Consider the following 16,873-nt stretch of genomic DNA (forward strand, 5'->3'; position numbering starts at 1 on the left):
TAGTGATGTCCTCTCAAGAACTCATAAGTACCTAAACGCCGACTCTTTACACTCCTCCCGTGTGTACACAGCGCGGGGTGGACAGGAGTTGCTGGTTTTGGTCACTACAGGAACTCCAGGGTCTGGAGTAGTGTCCCGCACATCAGTGAATATCAACTGACTAAAGGTCGCCCTCTCCCCTAGGCCACCCACCTGCGAGGAAGGGCCGGCGGCAGGCCACACAACTCCTCCATTACAGCATTTCCATTCGCTAGTGCAGCATCTATCGAATACTAGATGGGCTCTTTCAGGGCAAGGTCGCGCCTCATTCCCCAGGGAACTGCTAGGTGCCTGTCCAGTGCCCAGCACCTGACAATCAATATCAGCGGATGATGCATTAATACGGTTATTACTGAAGTTAGTTACCACCTAACTTTGCCGGGCGAGTCTCGTTACCCCCAGGTTGACTGCCCCGCCTAGCGCCCACACCCGAGCGCGTCGGACGGGAGGACGCATGCGTGACTGGTGGATTTTGGGGGCGGGGGGGTGGTCAGGATGGCCCGGCACGCGCAGGCGCGCGGCCGCACCGCCCGGTCACGCGATGGGGCGGCAGACGCCTACGCTGGCGGCGGCCTTAAGGGCGGCGGCGGGTCCCGGCCTCCCAGTCGGCCTGTCAGCCGGCTTGGGAGTACGGCCGGAAGCTCGTGCGGCGACGGCGGCCATGGCGGCTGAGGAGGTGGAGGTGGACTCTGTGGACGCTAGTGAGAAGTAAGTGTGGCGGGGGCTACGTCAGGCTCGGGCGCGCGGGCAGCGCCGAGGACTCTTTTTTAACTCGCCCGGCGGCTCTGTCGTCCGGCCCCGGCGCGAATCCGCGCGGCGCCGGGAGGAGAAGCCCTGGCCTCGCTCTGCCCACGGCGGGCGCCCTTCGGGTCTGAGTGTGACCCAGGCAGCGCCGGGAGGCCGCTTGACCCCCGCGCGGAGGGGCCGCCGCGGGGTCGTGTCAGCGCCTCGGCGGGGCGGGCGGCGGGGGTGACCCGGCACTCAGTCCGGGATGGTCGTCCGCTGAGGTCTCCTTCCGGGCAGAGACGGCTGTGGACCCAGCCCTGCCCCCAGCGCGGCCCGCGAGTGCTGACCGGCGTCCCTGCACCTGACTCGAGTTATGGGAAACGGCTGAGTCACTCTGTCCACTTCCGAGCACGGCTTCGGACCTCAGGTTCGCGCTGTGCTCGGTCCAGCCCGGGGCGAGAACGAAAGTGCCACCCGGCCGAGCGTCTCGGGAGCCTGAGGAAGGGGCGGCGCTTCTTCGGGACAGTGTTGGATGGCGAGCCCAGGTTCACCTCAGAAGCCGCGGGAGGGAAGGGAGTGTCGGGGGAAGGAGGAGCCCAGAATGGGGGAAAGGGGTAGGGGGAGTGAGTCTGTGGCTTGAGCTTTCAGAGGACGTTTAATTTACAGATGCTTTATAGAAAGAAAATTAACACGGTATGGGTAGCAAATTCAGAGTCAGTAATCTCTCAAATGGAGATCTTCCTTTGCTTCCAAGTGTTCTGGCGTTACTGGAGAGATGTGTGCGTTTGCTTCTCAGAAGACACACTATGTGTAGGAAACTTTATGGAAGTGGGGGGACAGATGTCTAACGGGAAGCTTTTTAAAAAATTTTTATTTTATTGAAGTGCAGTTGATTTACTATGTAGTGTTAGTTTCAGGTGTATAGCAGAGTGATTCAGTGTGTATATATGTATATATATATACACACACATATTCTTTTCAGATTTTTTTCCATTATAGGTTATTACAAGATATTGAATATAGTTCCTTGTGCCATACAGTAGGTCCTGTTGTTTATCTATTTTATATATAGTGGTGTGTAGCTGGTAATCCTAAACTCCTAATTTATCCCTCCCCCCTTCCCTTTTGGTAATAAGTTTGTCTTCTATGTCTGAATCTGCTTCTGTTTTGTAAGTAAGTTCATCTGTATCATTTTCTTTTAGATTCCACGTGTAAGTGGTATCATGTGATAGTTGTTTTCCTCTGATTTAGTTCACTTAGTATGATAATCTCTAGGTCTATCCATGTTGCTGCAAACGGTCGTATTTCATTAGTTTTTATGGCTACTATTCCATTGTGTGTGTGTGTGTGTATATACACACACACAATGTATATATATACCACATTTTCTTTATCCATTCATCTGTTGATGGACGCTTAGGTTGCTTCCGTGTCTTCCAGCACTTGTAAATAGTGCTGCTGTGAACATCGGGGTGCATGTATCATTTCAAATTCGAGTTTTCATCTTTTCTGGATATATGCCCAGGAGTGGGATTGCTGGGTCATATGGTAGCTCTATTTTTAGCTTTTTAAGGAATCTCCGTACTATTTTCCATAGTGGCTGCACCAATTTACGTTCCCATCAACAGTTTAGGAGGGTTCTAATGGGAAACTTTTTGATATACGAATATACTGTTTGTATTATTCTTTTCTACCTGTAACTTCATGCACTTGGCAGTAGATGAATAGCAGTTAATTAGTGGAAAAATTAAATTGCTATGAACATTATTGCCGTATTTCTCAAGGCCAGTCATTCAGATTGGAAAGTAAATAAACTTCTATGCTACCCCCCCATATATGTTTAATATTTTGACAACAATTCTATTTCAGATGTCGGGAGAAATTAGCATATGAAAAACTAAATGACAGAAGGGAATATAAAGTATCATGACAGACAGGGCTATTTGGAAAGATGACAGAGGGGAAGAGTTGTGAAATATTAGAAACTAGGTTCTTCTCTTGAGTTTTGTTTATATGATGAATAGGTCCATTATTTTGGTTTGTTGATGAACTTCCTTGTTGAGGTAAGATGCTGCAGGCTGCGTGAATACAAGTCAGAACCTGTTAGCTTGTTACCCTCTCCTTTGTCACAACATTTTTGGCTCTCAGATTGCTTTTAGGAGGACTCTTTGGCCTCCATGTTGTTGTGGGACTTGGGAGTCCAGGGCACAGCCATGAAAGGAATTTGTGGTTTTGGGTGATAGCAGGAGGTCACTGGGGACAGACTATAAACTATCCTTAGCAGCTAACCAGCCGCAGTCCCTTGTTAGAGGTGGGCCTCCTTGGTGCTCTTGGTGATACACTTGATCAGTGTCCAGTGTACAGACTGGTATGGCATTGTGAACTGTAACAAGCAAGTACCTGTTCCTGCTGGGTGTTCCCTAATGCGTTCATATTAAACCTTAAGGTCGACCCTGTGTGCTAGGTATTACTGTTCCCATTTTTCAGGTGGAACTGCAACTGGGACCGCTGCTGGCATCCCACCAGCAAGTAGCAGGGATGGATTGGAGCCCCCTAGGTATCTGGATTTAGTCTAAGGAGCTGTCACGTATCTCTGCTGCCTCTCACCACGATTGGGCCTACTAGGATGTTTGCTTCATGTTTCTTTTGCTTATTCCAGTGATACTTCGTTACTTATTCCTTCATTGATACAGAGCTTACTTTAAAAATTTTTTTAATTGGTTGATCAACAATAGAACTATCCCAAGAGCCAAGTGGATTGTGGGAAAACTGAAGTCTTTGAATCAAGTTCCCTATTCTCAAGACATCTCAGATTTATAAGGGGCAATGACATTAACAAAGGAAACAATTATAAAAAAGGTCACCTGAAGGCTTTTTGGAGTATGTAATTCTTGTTGTTTCCTTCTTCCTGAAGACAGGCATGCCTGGGAGCCATTTGGCTTTCAACATCTAACCCTTTTCAGTTGTAATACAGTTGAGAAAGCAATATGTAACAAGAGTTGGGTAGATTTCTGTGAATTGCTGCAAGGTTGTCCCAGAGAATAATTAAGTATCAGTTGAGTTTAGAGGAAGGCTGTCGCTGACTTGCTGAGTTGCAGAGTAGACCACAGAGCAGCAGTTTGCAGTGGTGGTCCAGAGTTATTACTAAATTTTCAGGAATTTTGCCAACCATTGGCATCTTGAAATCAGCCATGGTGGTAGTACTTACACCATGGAAATCGTCAAATAGTAATAAATAAGGGATTTTTTTCCCCCTCCAGTGGGTTTGCACTACAGGATTTCATTAGAGTTTTACTGTATTTCTTTGCCTTGGAAATAAGAGACAGAAGTCCACTCTCCTACCTTTTAAAAGACTGCTAAGATAAGTGACTCCTCTCTGTTACCATCTCCCCTTTCCAAGTCGTTACCTCCTGACATATTAAACATCACAGAACTTCTCAGTGCCACATCCCAGTGGACTTTTATTTTTCTCAATACTTATATTTCTTGGGTCCTTTTTAGTGTTTGACACTAAAGATAGCTACTCCCTTTTGAGACTCTTATCAGACATTCTAGTGAATGTCTGATAAGAGCCATCTTCTGACATTTTGCTTCTTGTCTTACCTGAGATCAGTAGTTAGTTTTATTTGCCCCCCGCCATTCTCTAAATGGAGTCATTCTCCAATCTGCCTCCATCTATGTTTTCATTTTTGCCTTGTTTACTCACATTCCTTTTAACTATCCTGTCTGTGGAGAGGGCTGAAATCTCCTCAGGATGGAGCCTTCTTCAGTACTCAGTGATGTTTCTGTGTGCCAAATGTTTGCAACTGATTCCTCAAATGTAACAAGTCCAGACCAGAATCTCATTTGCACCGCCTTCCCCTGAACTAACAATACAAAAATCTCAGTTCTTCCCCTTGACTTCCTATTTTTGTTAGGGCACTTAGGTATTTAGTTTCTTCTGGTCATCCAGATTAAGAACTGTGGCACCGGCTTCCCACTCCCCCTCCCCTGCCTTCATTGCTCCAAATACCAACTCCTTTACCACGTGCAGTAGATTTTAAGTGCAACATGCCCTTTCCATTCCCACTGTCACCTGGGGCCACCTGGTTCAGATCCCCATTGCTCCCTTTTCTGATTTATTGCAGGCTTTAGTAATATGTTCTGTCCCTATGCTTTCAGTGTAATTTATTCGTTACTTTCACACCCCCAAGAGGCACAGTGTTGCTTGTAGCACAGCCACACACAGTGGCTTTGTTATATGTCCTCAGCCTGACTTCAGAGCCCTTTACAGGCAGCATGGCTCCTGTCTTTGGAATCTTATTTCCTCCCTGTGCACTGGGCTCTGTCCAAGCTGTGTCTTTCATTGTTTCCTGAACATGTTTCTTGCTCACTTCCCTTTTCCACATGACTTGGTTCAAGTTGTTTTCTCTGACCCAAAACAGATTGTGATCTTCCTTCTCTAAAGGTCCATGGTATTTTCCAAAACTTTCTTCATGGCATCTCCACCATGTCTTGTAGTATAGTTTTTCTATATTTGTTTTGTCAGCTCATTGAGGACAAAGCTTTTGTCTTATTCAAATGTCTGATAGAACCTAAAGAGGCTTTACAAATAGAAAGCTTCAATACATTTTTAAGAATCAAACACTTCAACTGTTGTAAACTTAGGCTGAAACAAATATTAAGATCAAAAACCTAGTACTTGATTATTCATTTTGCAGTTTGTGATTTAAATTTTTTAATCCTAAAATATCCAAAGGACATCAATAGATATATTCATAAGAAATTCAAAGTTTGAACTTGACTAGGACGAGTTTGAGCCATTAGGATCATGAACTTAAATTATATTGGAGGGGTTGGGAATATGATTCTTTTCCTTGACCTTGGATGAACCAACAGGGAACCATGCTTCACTGTTTTGCCTGTTCTCCAAAATGCCAATTACAGACCAGCAAATGCAGATTTCATTCCTATGACAAAGAACTTAACAAAAGATTGTAGCGGCTTCCCTGGTGGCGCAGTGGTTGAGAGTCCGCCTGCCGATGCAGGTGACACGGGTTCGTGCCCTGGTCTGGGAAGATCCCACATGCTGCGGAGCAGCAGGGCCCGTGAGCCATGGCCGCTGAGCCTGCGCGTCCAGAGCCTGTGCTCCCCAACGGGAGAAGCCACAACAGTGAGGGGCACACGTACCGCAAAAAAGAAGTCCCATGGATGGTACACTTCGTAAAAACAACACTGAATAATACATTTCAGAATCAAATGTGTCTCTGAATGAGTCCTTAAAGTCTGTATTGTTTATAGTAGCCATTCAGAAACATTGTATAGTTAGATATTTAGTCTGATTCCACAGTTCTATAATCTCTCACTCCTGATCATGAATCATAAAAAAAAATTGTATAGAAAGATGATTTTATTAAAACTTATTCAGTTTGATACTTAGGATTTTTAGTTTTTATTTTCTTTATCTAGTGGATGAACTTATTTTGGAATTAACACAAAATGTCACTTGGATTTATTAAACAATGTAAATCTAAAAGTACACATGTAGTTTCTTTAATTATGTATGTTGGATGATGATGTGTCTGATTCTAGAATGGCTTGTTTACTGTGTGCGAGAAGGTAGGAAACAATTGGGGGAAAATATTACCAGCACATGGCTACGTCTAAAACACCAATTCTCCAACTCTAGGTCTTTAAAAGTCACAGGTTAGGACAGTAATGTTTAAAAATTGTATAAAAATTTCTTTAAAAATAGAAAAAAATAATAGTAAAAAATAAAAATTACAGGTTAGAAATGAAAAATAGTTAAAAGAATGCTAATTAACGTGTTAAAATATACTAGAGGGCCTGTGTTGTCATTGGTCTAATGGTTGTGATAATTTGAATCACTAGTATTATTTATTTAAAATAAAATGGCATATTAGTCACTTAAATTCTGATTGTGTGAGACATACTCTATTTTTTTTTTTCTTCCTCTTTTCCAGGATAGGATTTAAGAAGTCATTTCCCAGGAAAGAAGGTCTTTATTTGCCCAAGTGTGTTATCATTTTCAGCTTGGAAGTTTTCAGTCATTCATTGGTTGAGGAATTATTTCAGAGGAATGTGTATATTCATACATCTAATAAATTTGGATATTTATAATAAAATCAAAACCTCAGTTTCTCTAAATGAGATAGACTACTGTGTGTAGAGTGCTTAGAATAGCTTATATAGAGAGCAGTAATAAACATAGTTTTTCTCTCTTGACAGTACCAGTATAGGGAGGGAGGCCATTTTAAACAAAATTGTAATATAATGAAATCCTCTTTACTTATAACCTAATTAGAAATGTTATTTAAGTGGCCAAGAGTGTGTGGAAATTGACCAGACTTCTGTATATTTTCTTCAGAATACTTTGAAACCTCTTTCACTGTTTCACAATATTTACAGATTGTGCAAATCAGATTTAGTAATACTATAGATAGTCAGATGCCTTAGAGAACAAAACAGGAATTACTAGCCAATTTACGTGTTGATGTCCTAGGATACAAGTGCAATGTTAAAGATATTTTTTTTTAACAAAAGATTACATAGAGAGTTAAGGGAGGACTTCCCTGGTGGCGTAGTGTTTAAGAATCCGCCTGGGGCTTCCCTGGTGGCGCAGTGGTTGAGAGTCCGCCTGCCGATGCAGGGGACACGGGTTCGTGCCCCGGTCTGGGAGGATCCCACGTGCCGCGGAGCGGCTGGGCCCGTGAGCCATGGCCGCTGAGCCTGCGCGTCCGGAGCCTGTCCTCCGCAACGGGAGAGGCCACAACAGTGAGAGGCCCGCGTAACGCATTAAAAAAAAAAAAAAAAAAAAAAAAGAATCCGCCTGCCAGTGCAGGGGACATGGGTTCGATCCCTGGTCCGGGAAGATCCCACATGCCATGGAGCAGCTAAATCCGTGCACCACAACTACTGAGCCTGCGCTCTAGAGCCCGCGCGCCACAACTGCTGAAGCCCGTGCGCCTAGAGCCATAACTGCTGAAGCCCGTGCGCCTACAGCCCGTGCTCCACAACAAGAGACGCCACCGCAATGAGAAGCCAGTGCATCGCAACAAAGAGTAGCCCCTGCTCGCTGCAACTAGAGAAAGCCTGCGTGCAGCAACAAAGACCCAGCACAGCCAAAAATAAATTAATTAAAAAAAAAAGTTAAGGGAAAAAATATTCAGTTTTATCTCTCAAACTCGGGATACTTAAAATCACATTCTTAAGTTAATAAACTCTGTTAGTATGCTAAGCACATCCTCTTTGGCTTCCTTACAGTTGCCACCTTTAGTGTAGTGTTTTAAAGCTTTTCTTACTCAGAAGTCTACTCACTAAAAAGATTCCTTCTATCTGTTATAGGTTATAAAGCAAGATTATTTAGTTTTTTGATAAGCTGCTTTAGGGCTTAGATCGTCAGCCTTCCTAATGAGATCAGTTCTCAACAAATGGACAGTGTAGAAAACCTTTTGGTGCACGTTGGTAAGCCTTTCTGATGCCATAGATAGATATAGTTCCTGTAGTGAATGGCTTATCTTTACATTGTGATTGACACTTCTCTTCTGAAGTTAGGGCCTCAGCAATGTATGATGGTGTTTATTGTTGATCTGCTTAAATAAATTAGAGAAGTTAATTTTTGCTTTTCGGTGTATTTTCCAAAGTTCTGAGGAGGCAGCCCTGTATCTTGTTCACTGTATTATGGCCTTGGTAAATTTAATTTTTACTTTGGTTTTTGTGACCTCAGAAGTATGGCTGGATATCTGACAAACTTCAGTCTGTGTCCTTATTTCCAATCTCATGTCCTTAGTTCCAGTCTTCCACACACTAAGCCTAGAAATGCAGAACAACGCTGAATGGCATAGGAGATTTTGTGGAAGAGGCAGAGGGTTTCTTTGAAGATGAGGTCAATTTACCCCAAAGGCAGGAAGTGAGGTTGGATGGGTGTTTTAGAGCAGGGGTCCCCAACACCCGGGCTGTGGACCGGTACCGCACAGCAGGAGGTGAGCGGTGGACCAGTGAGCGAAGTTTCATCTGCTGCTCCTCATTGCTCACATTACCGCCTGAACAGCCCCCCCTCCCACCCGGTCCATGGAAAAATTGTCTTCCACGAAACTGGTCCCTGGTGCCAAAAAGGTTGGGGACTGCTCTTTCAGAGGGTTGAAGCAATAGAGGTTGCAAGCTAAGGTGTGGGAATTCAGTGAACAAAGGGTGATAACCTAAAGGGTGGAAAAGATAGACCCTTGCTTTTCACTCTTTAAAAATGTTCCTTTGAACCTACTATGTGCTAACACTCAGTCCTGTAGAATAATAACTCTAAGAAAGAAGTAAAGGCAGTTTATATAAAACATTGTCATCTGGTTAAGGCAAAAACTGATTAGATAGAAACATTATCGTGGCTTAGGGGAGAGGTGTCTTTACAGTTCTGTTAACAGTGAAAATAAAATATTTTACTATGTTTTGTTAAATATAGATTTTTCAGTTTAAATATACTTTAGAAAAGCTCCACTTAAAAAAAAATTATCTACTTTGATGAAAAAGCTGCTGTAAAAACTTGGAGAGTATTGGTACCTCTTGTGGTTGAAGAGCCCTAATTTTTAATGTAATACAGTAGCCTTGCAAACATAAAAACATTGTTTTGCCCCTTCTCTTTGAGTTAAGCCAATCACTAGGAGGAAAAATGCATAGACAAGACAATCCTATCCTTTGAAAGTTGGTTTTGTGATGAGTGGTAAATAGGTAGAGGTAGGCATGAGTCCTGTATTACCGGCTGATATATCACATTTTAAACTCTAGTGCCTTGTGCATAGTAGGTATTCAGAGACTGAGTTTTTTTTTAATATTATTGTTTTTGAAGACTGAAACAAAGATTGCATTTGTGTTTTCTCTGCCCCAATATGTCTATGATGTAAGTGGGAACAGTAGTAGGTTATAGTTCATTTCACTTTTATTTGTTGTTGTACTGATCTCTGATTCTCTTTGGCCAAGAACTGTGCTATTATTTGAGGGATATTTGTTGAAAAAAATTGACGAGATTGAGTTGTAAGTAACTTCCTGTAGGTACTAGTTCATATATTTGTGGCCGAACATAGACATTGATGACCATGTTGTCAAGGACTTTTTTTATTTTAAGCTCCAAAGATCATGAGATTCTTTCCTTTTAGTTGCCTGTTAAACTGCAGTTTTCAACAATTGAAAAAATTGTTGAATAAATTGAAAATTTCGTTGCTGAAGGCTTGAGTTGTTTTTCCTTGATAATTTGTAAATAGTTTATATATTTACAATAAACTAATAGTAGTAATGTTTTCTATTATCTTGATACCTTGATAATAAGTTACAGGTAACATTTGTCAGAGATGCCTAGAGGTCTTATCTCCCGTTAATTCAGAAGATTTGAAACTGGCAGCAGAGAACATTAGACTAGAGCCTTATTATAATGTAGGCTATTATGGATCTTCTGTTCTATCATTCTTTTTTTATTATTGAGACATAATTGACATATACCATATATTTGTTTCAGGGGTATAATATAATGATTTGATATTTTTATATATTGCAAAATGATCATCCCAGTAAGTCTAGTTAACCATGCATAGTTACAGAATTTTTTTCTTGTGATGAGAACTTTTTAGATTTATTCTCTTAGCAACTTTCAGATATGCAGTACAGTATCAACTATAGTCACCATGCTGTACATTACATCCCCATAACTTACTTTATTTGTAACTGGAAGCTCTTACCTTTTGACCCCCTTCACCCATTTTACCCATTTTCCACCTCTGGCAACCACCAGTTTGTTTTATCTCTGAGTTTATTGTTGAAAGATTCCACATATAAGTGAGATCATACGGATTTGTCTTTCTCTGCTTATTTCACTTAGCATAATATCCTCTAGGTTCATCCATGTTGTGCAAATGGTAATATTTCATTCTTTTTTTATGGTTGAATACTATTCCATTATGTATATATTTTGTGTATTATACACATTTTCTTTATCCATTTATTTGTTGATGGACACTTAGGGTTTTTTCCCCTTATCTTGGCCATTGTAAATAATGCTTCAGTGAACATGGAGGGTGCATATATCTTTTCAAGTTACTTTTTTTGTTTTCTTCAGTTAAATACCCAGAAGTGGAATCGCTGGATCCTATGGTAGTTTTATTTTTTGAGGCACCTTCATACTGTTTTCTATAATGACTGCACCATTATACATTTCCAGCAGCAACAGTGTGCAGGGGTTCCCTTTTCTCCATATCCTCTCTATCACTTGTTATTTCTCATCTTTTTGGTAATAGCCATTCTAACCAGTGTAAGGGAATATCTCATTGTGGTTTTAATTTACATTTCCCTGATGTTACCAATGTTGAGCATCTTTTCATGTCTGTTGGCCATCTGTATGTCGTCTTTGGCAAAAAGTCTATTCAAATCCTCTGCCCATTTTTTAATTGGACTGTTTTTTTGCTATTGAGTTGTATGAATTCTTTACATATATATATATATTTTTAAAATTAATTTATTTTTGGTTGCATTGGGTCTTCGTTGCTGCACGCTGGCTTTCTCTAGTTGTGGCGAGCGGGGAGTACTCTTTGTTGCGGTGTGCGGGCTTCTCATTGCTGTGGCTTCTCTTGTTGCGGATCACAGGGTCTAGGTGCGCGGGCTTCAGTAGTTGTGGCCCATGGGCTCTAGAGCGCAGGCTCAGTAGTTGTGGCACACGGGCTTAGTTGCTGTGCAGCATGTGGGCTCTTCCCACACCAGGGCTCGAACCCATGTCCCCTGCATTGGCAGGCAGATTCTTAACCATTGCGCCACCAGGGAAGCCCATATATTTTGGATATTAACCTCTCATCAAATTTCTGATTTGCAAATATTTCCTCCCATTCAGTAGGTTGCCTTTTCATTTTGTTGATGGTTTCCTTTGCCGTGTAGAAGCTTTTTTTTTTTTTTTTTTTTTTTTTTTTTTGCGGTACGCGGGCCTCTCACTGCCGTGGCCTCTCCCGCCGCGGAGCACAGGCTCCGGACGCGCAGGCCCAGCAGCCGCGGCCCACGGGCCCAGCCGCTCCACAGCACGCGGGATCCTCCCGGACCGGGGCACAAACCTGCGTCCCCTGCATCGCCAGGTGGACTCCCAACCACCGCGCCACCAGGGAAGCCCTAGAAGCTTTTTAATTTGATGTAGTCCCACTTATTTATTTTTGCTTTTGTTGTCTTTGCATTTGATGTCAGATTCAAAATATCCTCAAGACCATTGTCAAGTAGCTTACTGTTTTCTTCTAGGAGTTTTATGCTTTCAGGTCTTAGATTCAAGTCAATAATCCATCTTAAGTGTATGATACAAGATAGTGGTTGAGTTTCATTCTTTTTCATGTTGCTCTCCACTTTTCCCAACACCATTGATGAAAGAGACCATCCTTTCCCCATTGAATAGTCCTGGCTCCTTTGTTATAAGTTAATTTATATATGTGTGGGTTTATTTCTGAGCTCTTTTTTCTGTTGCATTGATCTGTGTTTGTGTTTTTATGCCAGCACCATTACTATTTCAATTGCTATAGCTTTGCAATATAGTTTGAAATCAGGAAGTGTTAATCCTCCAGGTTTGTTCTTCTTCCTTAAGACTGCTTTGGCTATTTGGAGTCTTCTGTGGTACCATACAAATTTTAGAATTGTTTGTTCTATTCCTGTGAAAAAATGGCATTGGAATTTTGATAGGGATTGCATTGAATCTGTAGATTGCTTTGGTTAATATGGACATTTTCACAATATTCTAACAATCCATGAGCATGAAATATCTTACCATTTCTTTGTGCCTTCTTCCATTTCTTTCATCAGTGTCTTACAGTTTTCAGTGTACAGGACTTTTAACCTCCTTAGTTAACTTTATTCCTAGTTATTTTATTCTTATTGATGCACTTGTAAATGGGATTGTTTTCTTAATTTCTCTTTCTGATACTTCATTATTAGTGTATAGAAATGTAACAGATTTCTGTATATTGATTTTTGTATCCTGCAACTTTGCTGAATTCGTTTATTAGTTCTAACAGTTTTTTATTTTTATTTTTTGGTGAAGTCTTTATTGTTTCCTATATATTACAGCATGTCATCTGCAAATAGTGGCAGTTCTTCTTTTCCAATTTGGATGCCTTTTATTTCTTTTTTTGCCTAATTGTGCTGGCTAGGACTTCTAATACTATGTTGAATAGAAGTGGCAATAGTGGGCATCCTTGCCTTCCTCCTAATCAATGCTTTCAGGTTTTCGCCATTAACAGTGATGTTGGCTGTGGGCTTGTCATATATGGTCTTTGTTATGTTGAGGTATGTTCCCTCTGTACCAACTTAGTTGAGACTTTTTTTTTTTATCATAAATGGATGATGAATTTTGTCAGGTGCCTTTTCTGTATCTATTGAGGTGATCCTATGATTTTTTTAAAACATCTTTATTGGAGTATAATTACTTTACAATGTTGTGTTAGTTTCTGTTGTATAACAAAGTGAATCAGCTGTATGTATACATATATACATGTATGCCCTCCCTCTTGCGTCTCCCTCCCACCCTCCCCATCCCACCCCTCTAGGTGGTCACAAAGCACCGAGCTGATCTCCCTGTACTATGCAACTGCTTCCCACTAGCTATCTATTTTACATTTGGTAGTCTGTATATGTCCATACCACTCTCTCACTTTGTGCCAGCTTACCCTTCCCCCTCCCCGTGTCCTGAAGTCCATTGTCTACGTCTGTGTCTTTATTCCTGTCCTGCCCCTAGGTTCTTCAGAACCATTTTTTTTAGATTCCATATATATGTGTTAGCATACGGTATTTGTTTTTCTCTTTCTGACTTACTTCACTCTGTATGACAGACTCTAGGTCCATCCACCTCACTACAAATAACTCAATTTCGTTTCTTCTTATGGCTGAGTAATATTCCACTGTATATATGTGACACATCTTCTTTATCCATTCATCTGCCAGTGGATACTTAGGTTGCTTCCATGTCCTGGCTATTGTAAATAGTGCTGCAGTGAACATTGTGGTATATGTCTCTTTTTAAATTATGGTTTTCTCAGGGTATATGCCCAATAGTAAGATTGCTGGGTCATATGGTAGTTTTATTTTTAGTTTTTTAAGGAACCTCCATACTGTTCTCCGTAGTGGCTGTATCAATTTACATTCCCACCAACAGTGCAAGAGGGTTCCCTTTTCTCCACACCCTCTCCAGCATTTATTGTTTGTAGATTTTTTGATGATAGCTATTCTGACTGGGGTGAGGTGTTACCTCACTAAGGTTTTGATTTGCATTTCTCTAATGATTAGTGATGTTGAGCATCCTTTCATGTGTTTGTTGGCAGTCTGTATATCTTTTTTGGGGAAATGTGTGTTTAGGTCTTCTGCCCATTTTTGGATTGGGTTGTTTGTTTTTTTAATATTGAGGTGCATGAGATGCTTGTATATTTTGGATTAATCCTTTGTCAGTTGCTTCGTTTGCAAATATTTTCTCCCATTCTGAGGGTTGACTTTTTGTCTTCTTTATGGTTTCCCTTGCTGTGTAGAAGCTTTTAAGTTTCATTAGGTCCTATTTATTTATTTTTGTTTTTATTTCCATTTCTCTAGGAGGTGGGTCAAAAAGGATCGTGCTGTGATATATGTCATAAAGTGTTCTTCCTGTGTTTTCCTCTAAGAGTTTTATAGTATCTGGCCTTACATTTAGGTCTTTAATCCATTTTGAGTTTATTTTTGTGTATGGTGTTAGGAAGTTTCTAATTTCATTCTTTTACATGTAGCTGTCCAGTTTTCCCAGCACCACTTATTGAAGAGGCTGTCTTTTCTCCATTGTATATTCTTGCCACCTTTATCAAAGATAAGGTGACCATATGTGTGTGGGTTTATCTCTGGGCTTTCTATCCTGTTCCATTGATCTGTAGTTTTGTTTTTGTGCCAGTACTATACTGTCTTGATTACTGTAGCTTTGTAGTATAGTCTGAAGTCAGGGAGTCTGATTCCTCCAGCTCCATTTTTCTTTCTCAATATTGCTTTGGCTATTCGGGGTCTTTTGTATTTCCATACAAATTGTAAAATTTTTTGTTCTAGTTCTGTGAAAAATGCCATTGGTAGTTTGATGGAGATTGCATTGAATCTGTAGATTGCTTTGGGTAGTAGAGTCATTTTCACAATGTTGATTCTTCCAATCCAAGGCCACGGTATATCTCTCTATCTGTTTGTATCATGTTTAATTTCTTTCATCAGTGTTTTATAGTTTTCTGCATACAGGTCTTTTACCTCCTTAGGTAGGTTTATTCCTGGGTGTTTAGTTCTTTTCGTTACATTGGTGAATGGGATAGTTTCCTTAATTTCTCTTTCTGATCTTTCATTGTTAGTGTATAGGAATGCCAGGGATTTCTGTGCATTAACTTTGTATCCTGCAGCTTTACCAAATTCATTGATTAGCTCTAGTAGTTTTCTAGTGGCATCTTTAGGATTTACTATGTATAGTATCATGTCATCTGCAAATCGTGACAGTTTTGCTGCTTCTTTTCCAGTTTGGATTTCTTTTATTTCTTTTTCTTCTCTGATTGCTGTGGTTAAAACTTTGAAAACTATGTTGAATAGTACTGATGAGAGTAGGTACCCTTGTCTTGTTCCTGATCTTAGAGGAAATGGTTTCAGTTTTTCACCATTGAGAATGGTGTTGGCTGTGGGTTTGTCATGTATGGGCTTTATTATGTTGAGGTAAGTTCCATCTGTGCCTACTTTCTGGAGAGTTTTTATCATACATGGGTGTTGGATTTTGTTGAAAGCTTTTTCTGCATCTATTGAGATGATCATATGGTTTTTATCCTTCAGTTTGTTAATATGGTGTATTACATTGATTGATTTGCATATATTGAAGAGTCCTTGCATTCCTGGGATAAACCCCACTTGATCATGGTGTATGATCCTTTTAATGTGCTGTTGGATTCTGTTTGCTAGTATTTTGTTGAGGATTTTTGCATCTATGTTCGTCAGTCTTATTGGCCTGTAGTTTTCTTTTTTGTGACATCCTTGTCTGGTTTTGGTATCAGGGTGATGGTGGCCTCGTAGAATGAGTTTGGGAGTGTTCCTCCCTCTGCTATATTTTGGAAGAGTTTGAGAAGGGCGGGTGTTAGCTCTTCTCTGAATGTTTGATAGAATTCACCTGTGAAGCCATCTGGTCCTGGGCTTTTGTTTGTTGGAAGATTTTTAATCACAGTTTCAATTTCAGTGCTTGTGATTGGTCTGTTCATATTTTCTATTTCTTCCTGGTTTAGTCTCGGAAGTTTGTGCTTTTTTAAGAATTTGTCCATTTTTTCTAGGTTGTCCATTTTATTGGCATATAGTTGCTTGTAGTAATCTCTCATGTTCCTTTATTTCTGCAGTGTCAATTGTTACTTCTCCTTTTTCATTACTAATTCTGCTGATTTGAGTCTTTCTGTTTTTTTCTTGATGAGTCTGGCTAATGGTTTATCAATTTTGTTTATCTTCTCAAAGATCCAGCTTTTAGTTTTATTGATCTTTGCTATTGTTTTCTTCATGTCTTTTTCATTTATTTCTGATCTGATCTTTATGATTTCCTTCCTTCTGTTAACTTTGGGGTTTTTTTGTTCTTCCTTCTCTGATTGCTTTAGGTTTAAGGTTAGGTTGTTTATTTGAGATTTTTCTTGTTTCTTGAGGTAGGCTTGTATTGCATAATCTTTCCTCGTAGAACTGCTTTTGCTGCATCCCATAGGTTTTGGGTCGTCATGTTTTTGTTGTCATTTGTTTCCAGGTATTTTTTGATTTCTTCTGTGACCTCTTGGTTATTTAGTGGCATATTGTTTAACCTCCATGTGTTTTTACTTTTTACAGTTTTTTTCTCATAATATCTAGTCTCATAGCATTGTGGTCAGAAAATATACTTGATATGATTTCAGTTTTCTTAAATTTACCGAGGCTTGATTTGTGACCCAACATATGATCTATCCTGGAGAATGTTCCATGAGCACTTGAGAAGAAAGTGTATTTTATTGTTTTGGGGTGGAATGTCCTATAAATACCAATTAAGTCCATCTGGTCTAATGTGTCATTTGAAGCTTGTGTTTGTCTATTTTCATTTTGGATGATTTGTCCATTGGTGGAAGTGGGG

General features: G+C 40.5%; 1 protein-coding gene across 3 annotated transcripts in view; it reads left to right on the forward strand.

Moving 5' to 3' along the window:
- Positions 1–561: 561 nt before the first annotated feature.
- The window catches only part of ABHD5 (abhydrolase domain containing 5, lysophosphatidic acid acyltransferase), a 46,236-nt gene continuing 29,924 nt past the window's right edge, over positions 562–16,873 (forward strand). For 2 of the 3 annotated variants that reach the window (XM_032648834.1, XM_032648836.1), the window contains exon 1: positions 562–747. In XM_032648834.1, coding sequence (XP_032504725.1) covers positions 581–747 — 167 coding nt within the window. In that variant the 5' untranslated portion in view covers positions 562–580. Of the gene's footprint in view, positions 748–1,282; positions 1,311–3,252; positions 3,323–16,873 lie in introns of those variants that run through there. The other variant, XM_032648835.1, reaches the window with a different exon arrangement.

Source organism: Phocoena sinus, chromosome 11 (genome assembly GCF_008692025.1).
Source record: "Phocoena sinus isolate mPhoSin1 chromosome 11, mPhoSin1.pri, whole genome shotgun sequence".
NCBI lineage: Eukaryota > Metazoa > Chordata > Mammalia > Artiodactyla > Phocoenidae > Phocoena > Phocoena sinus.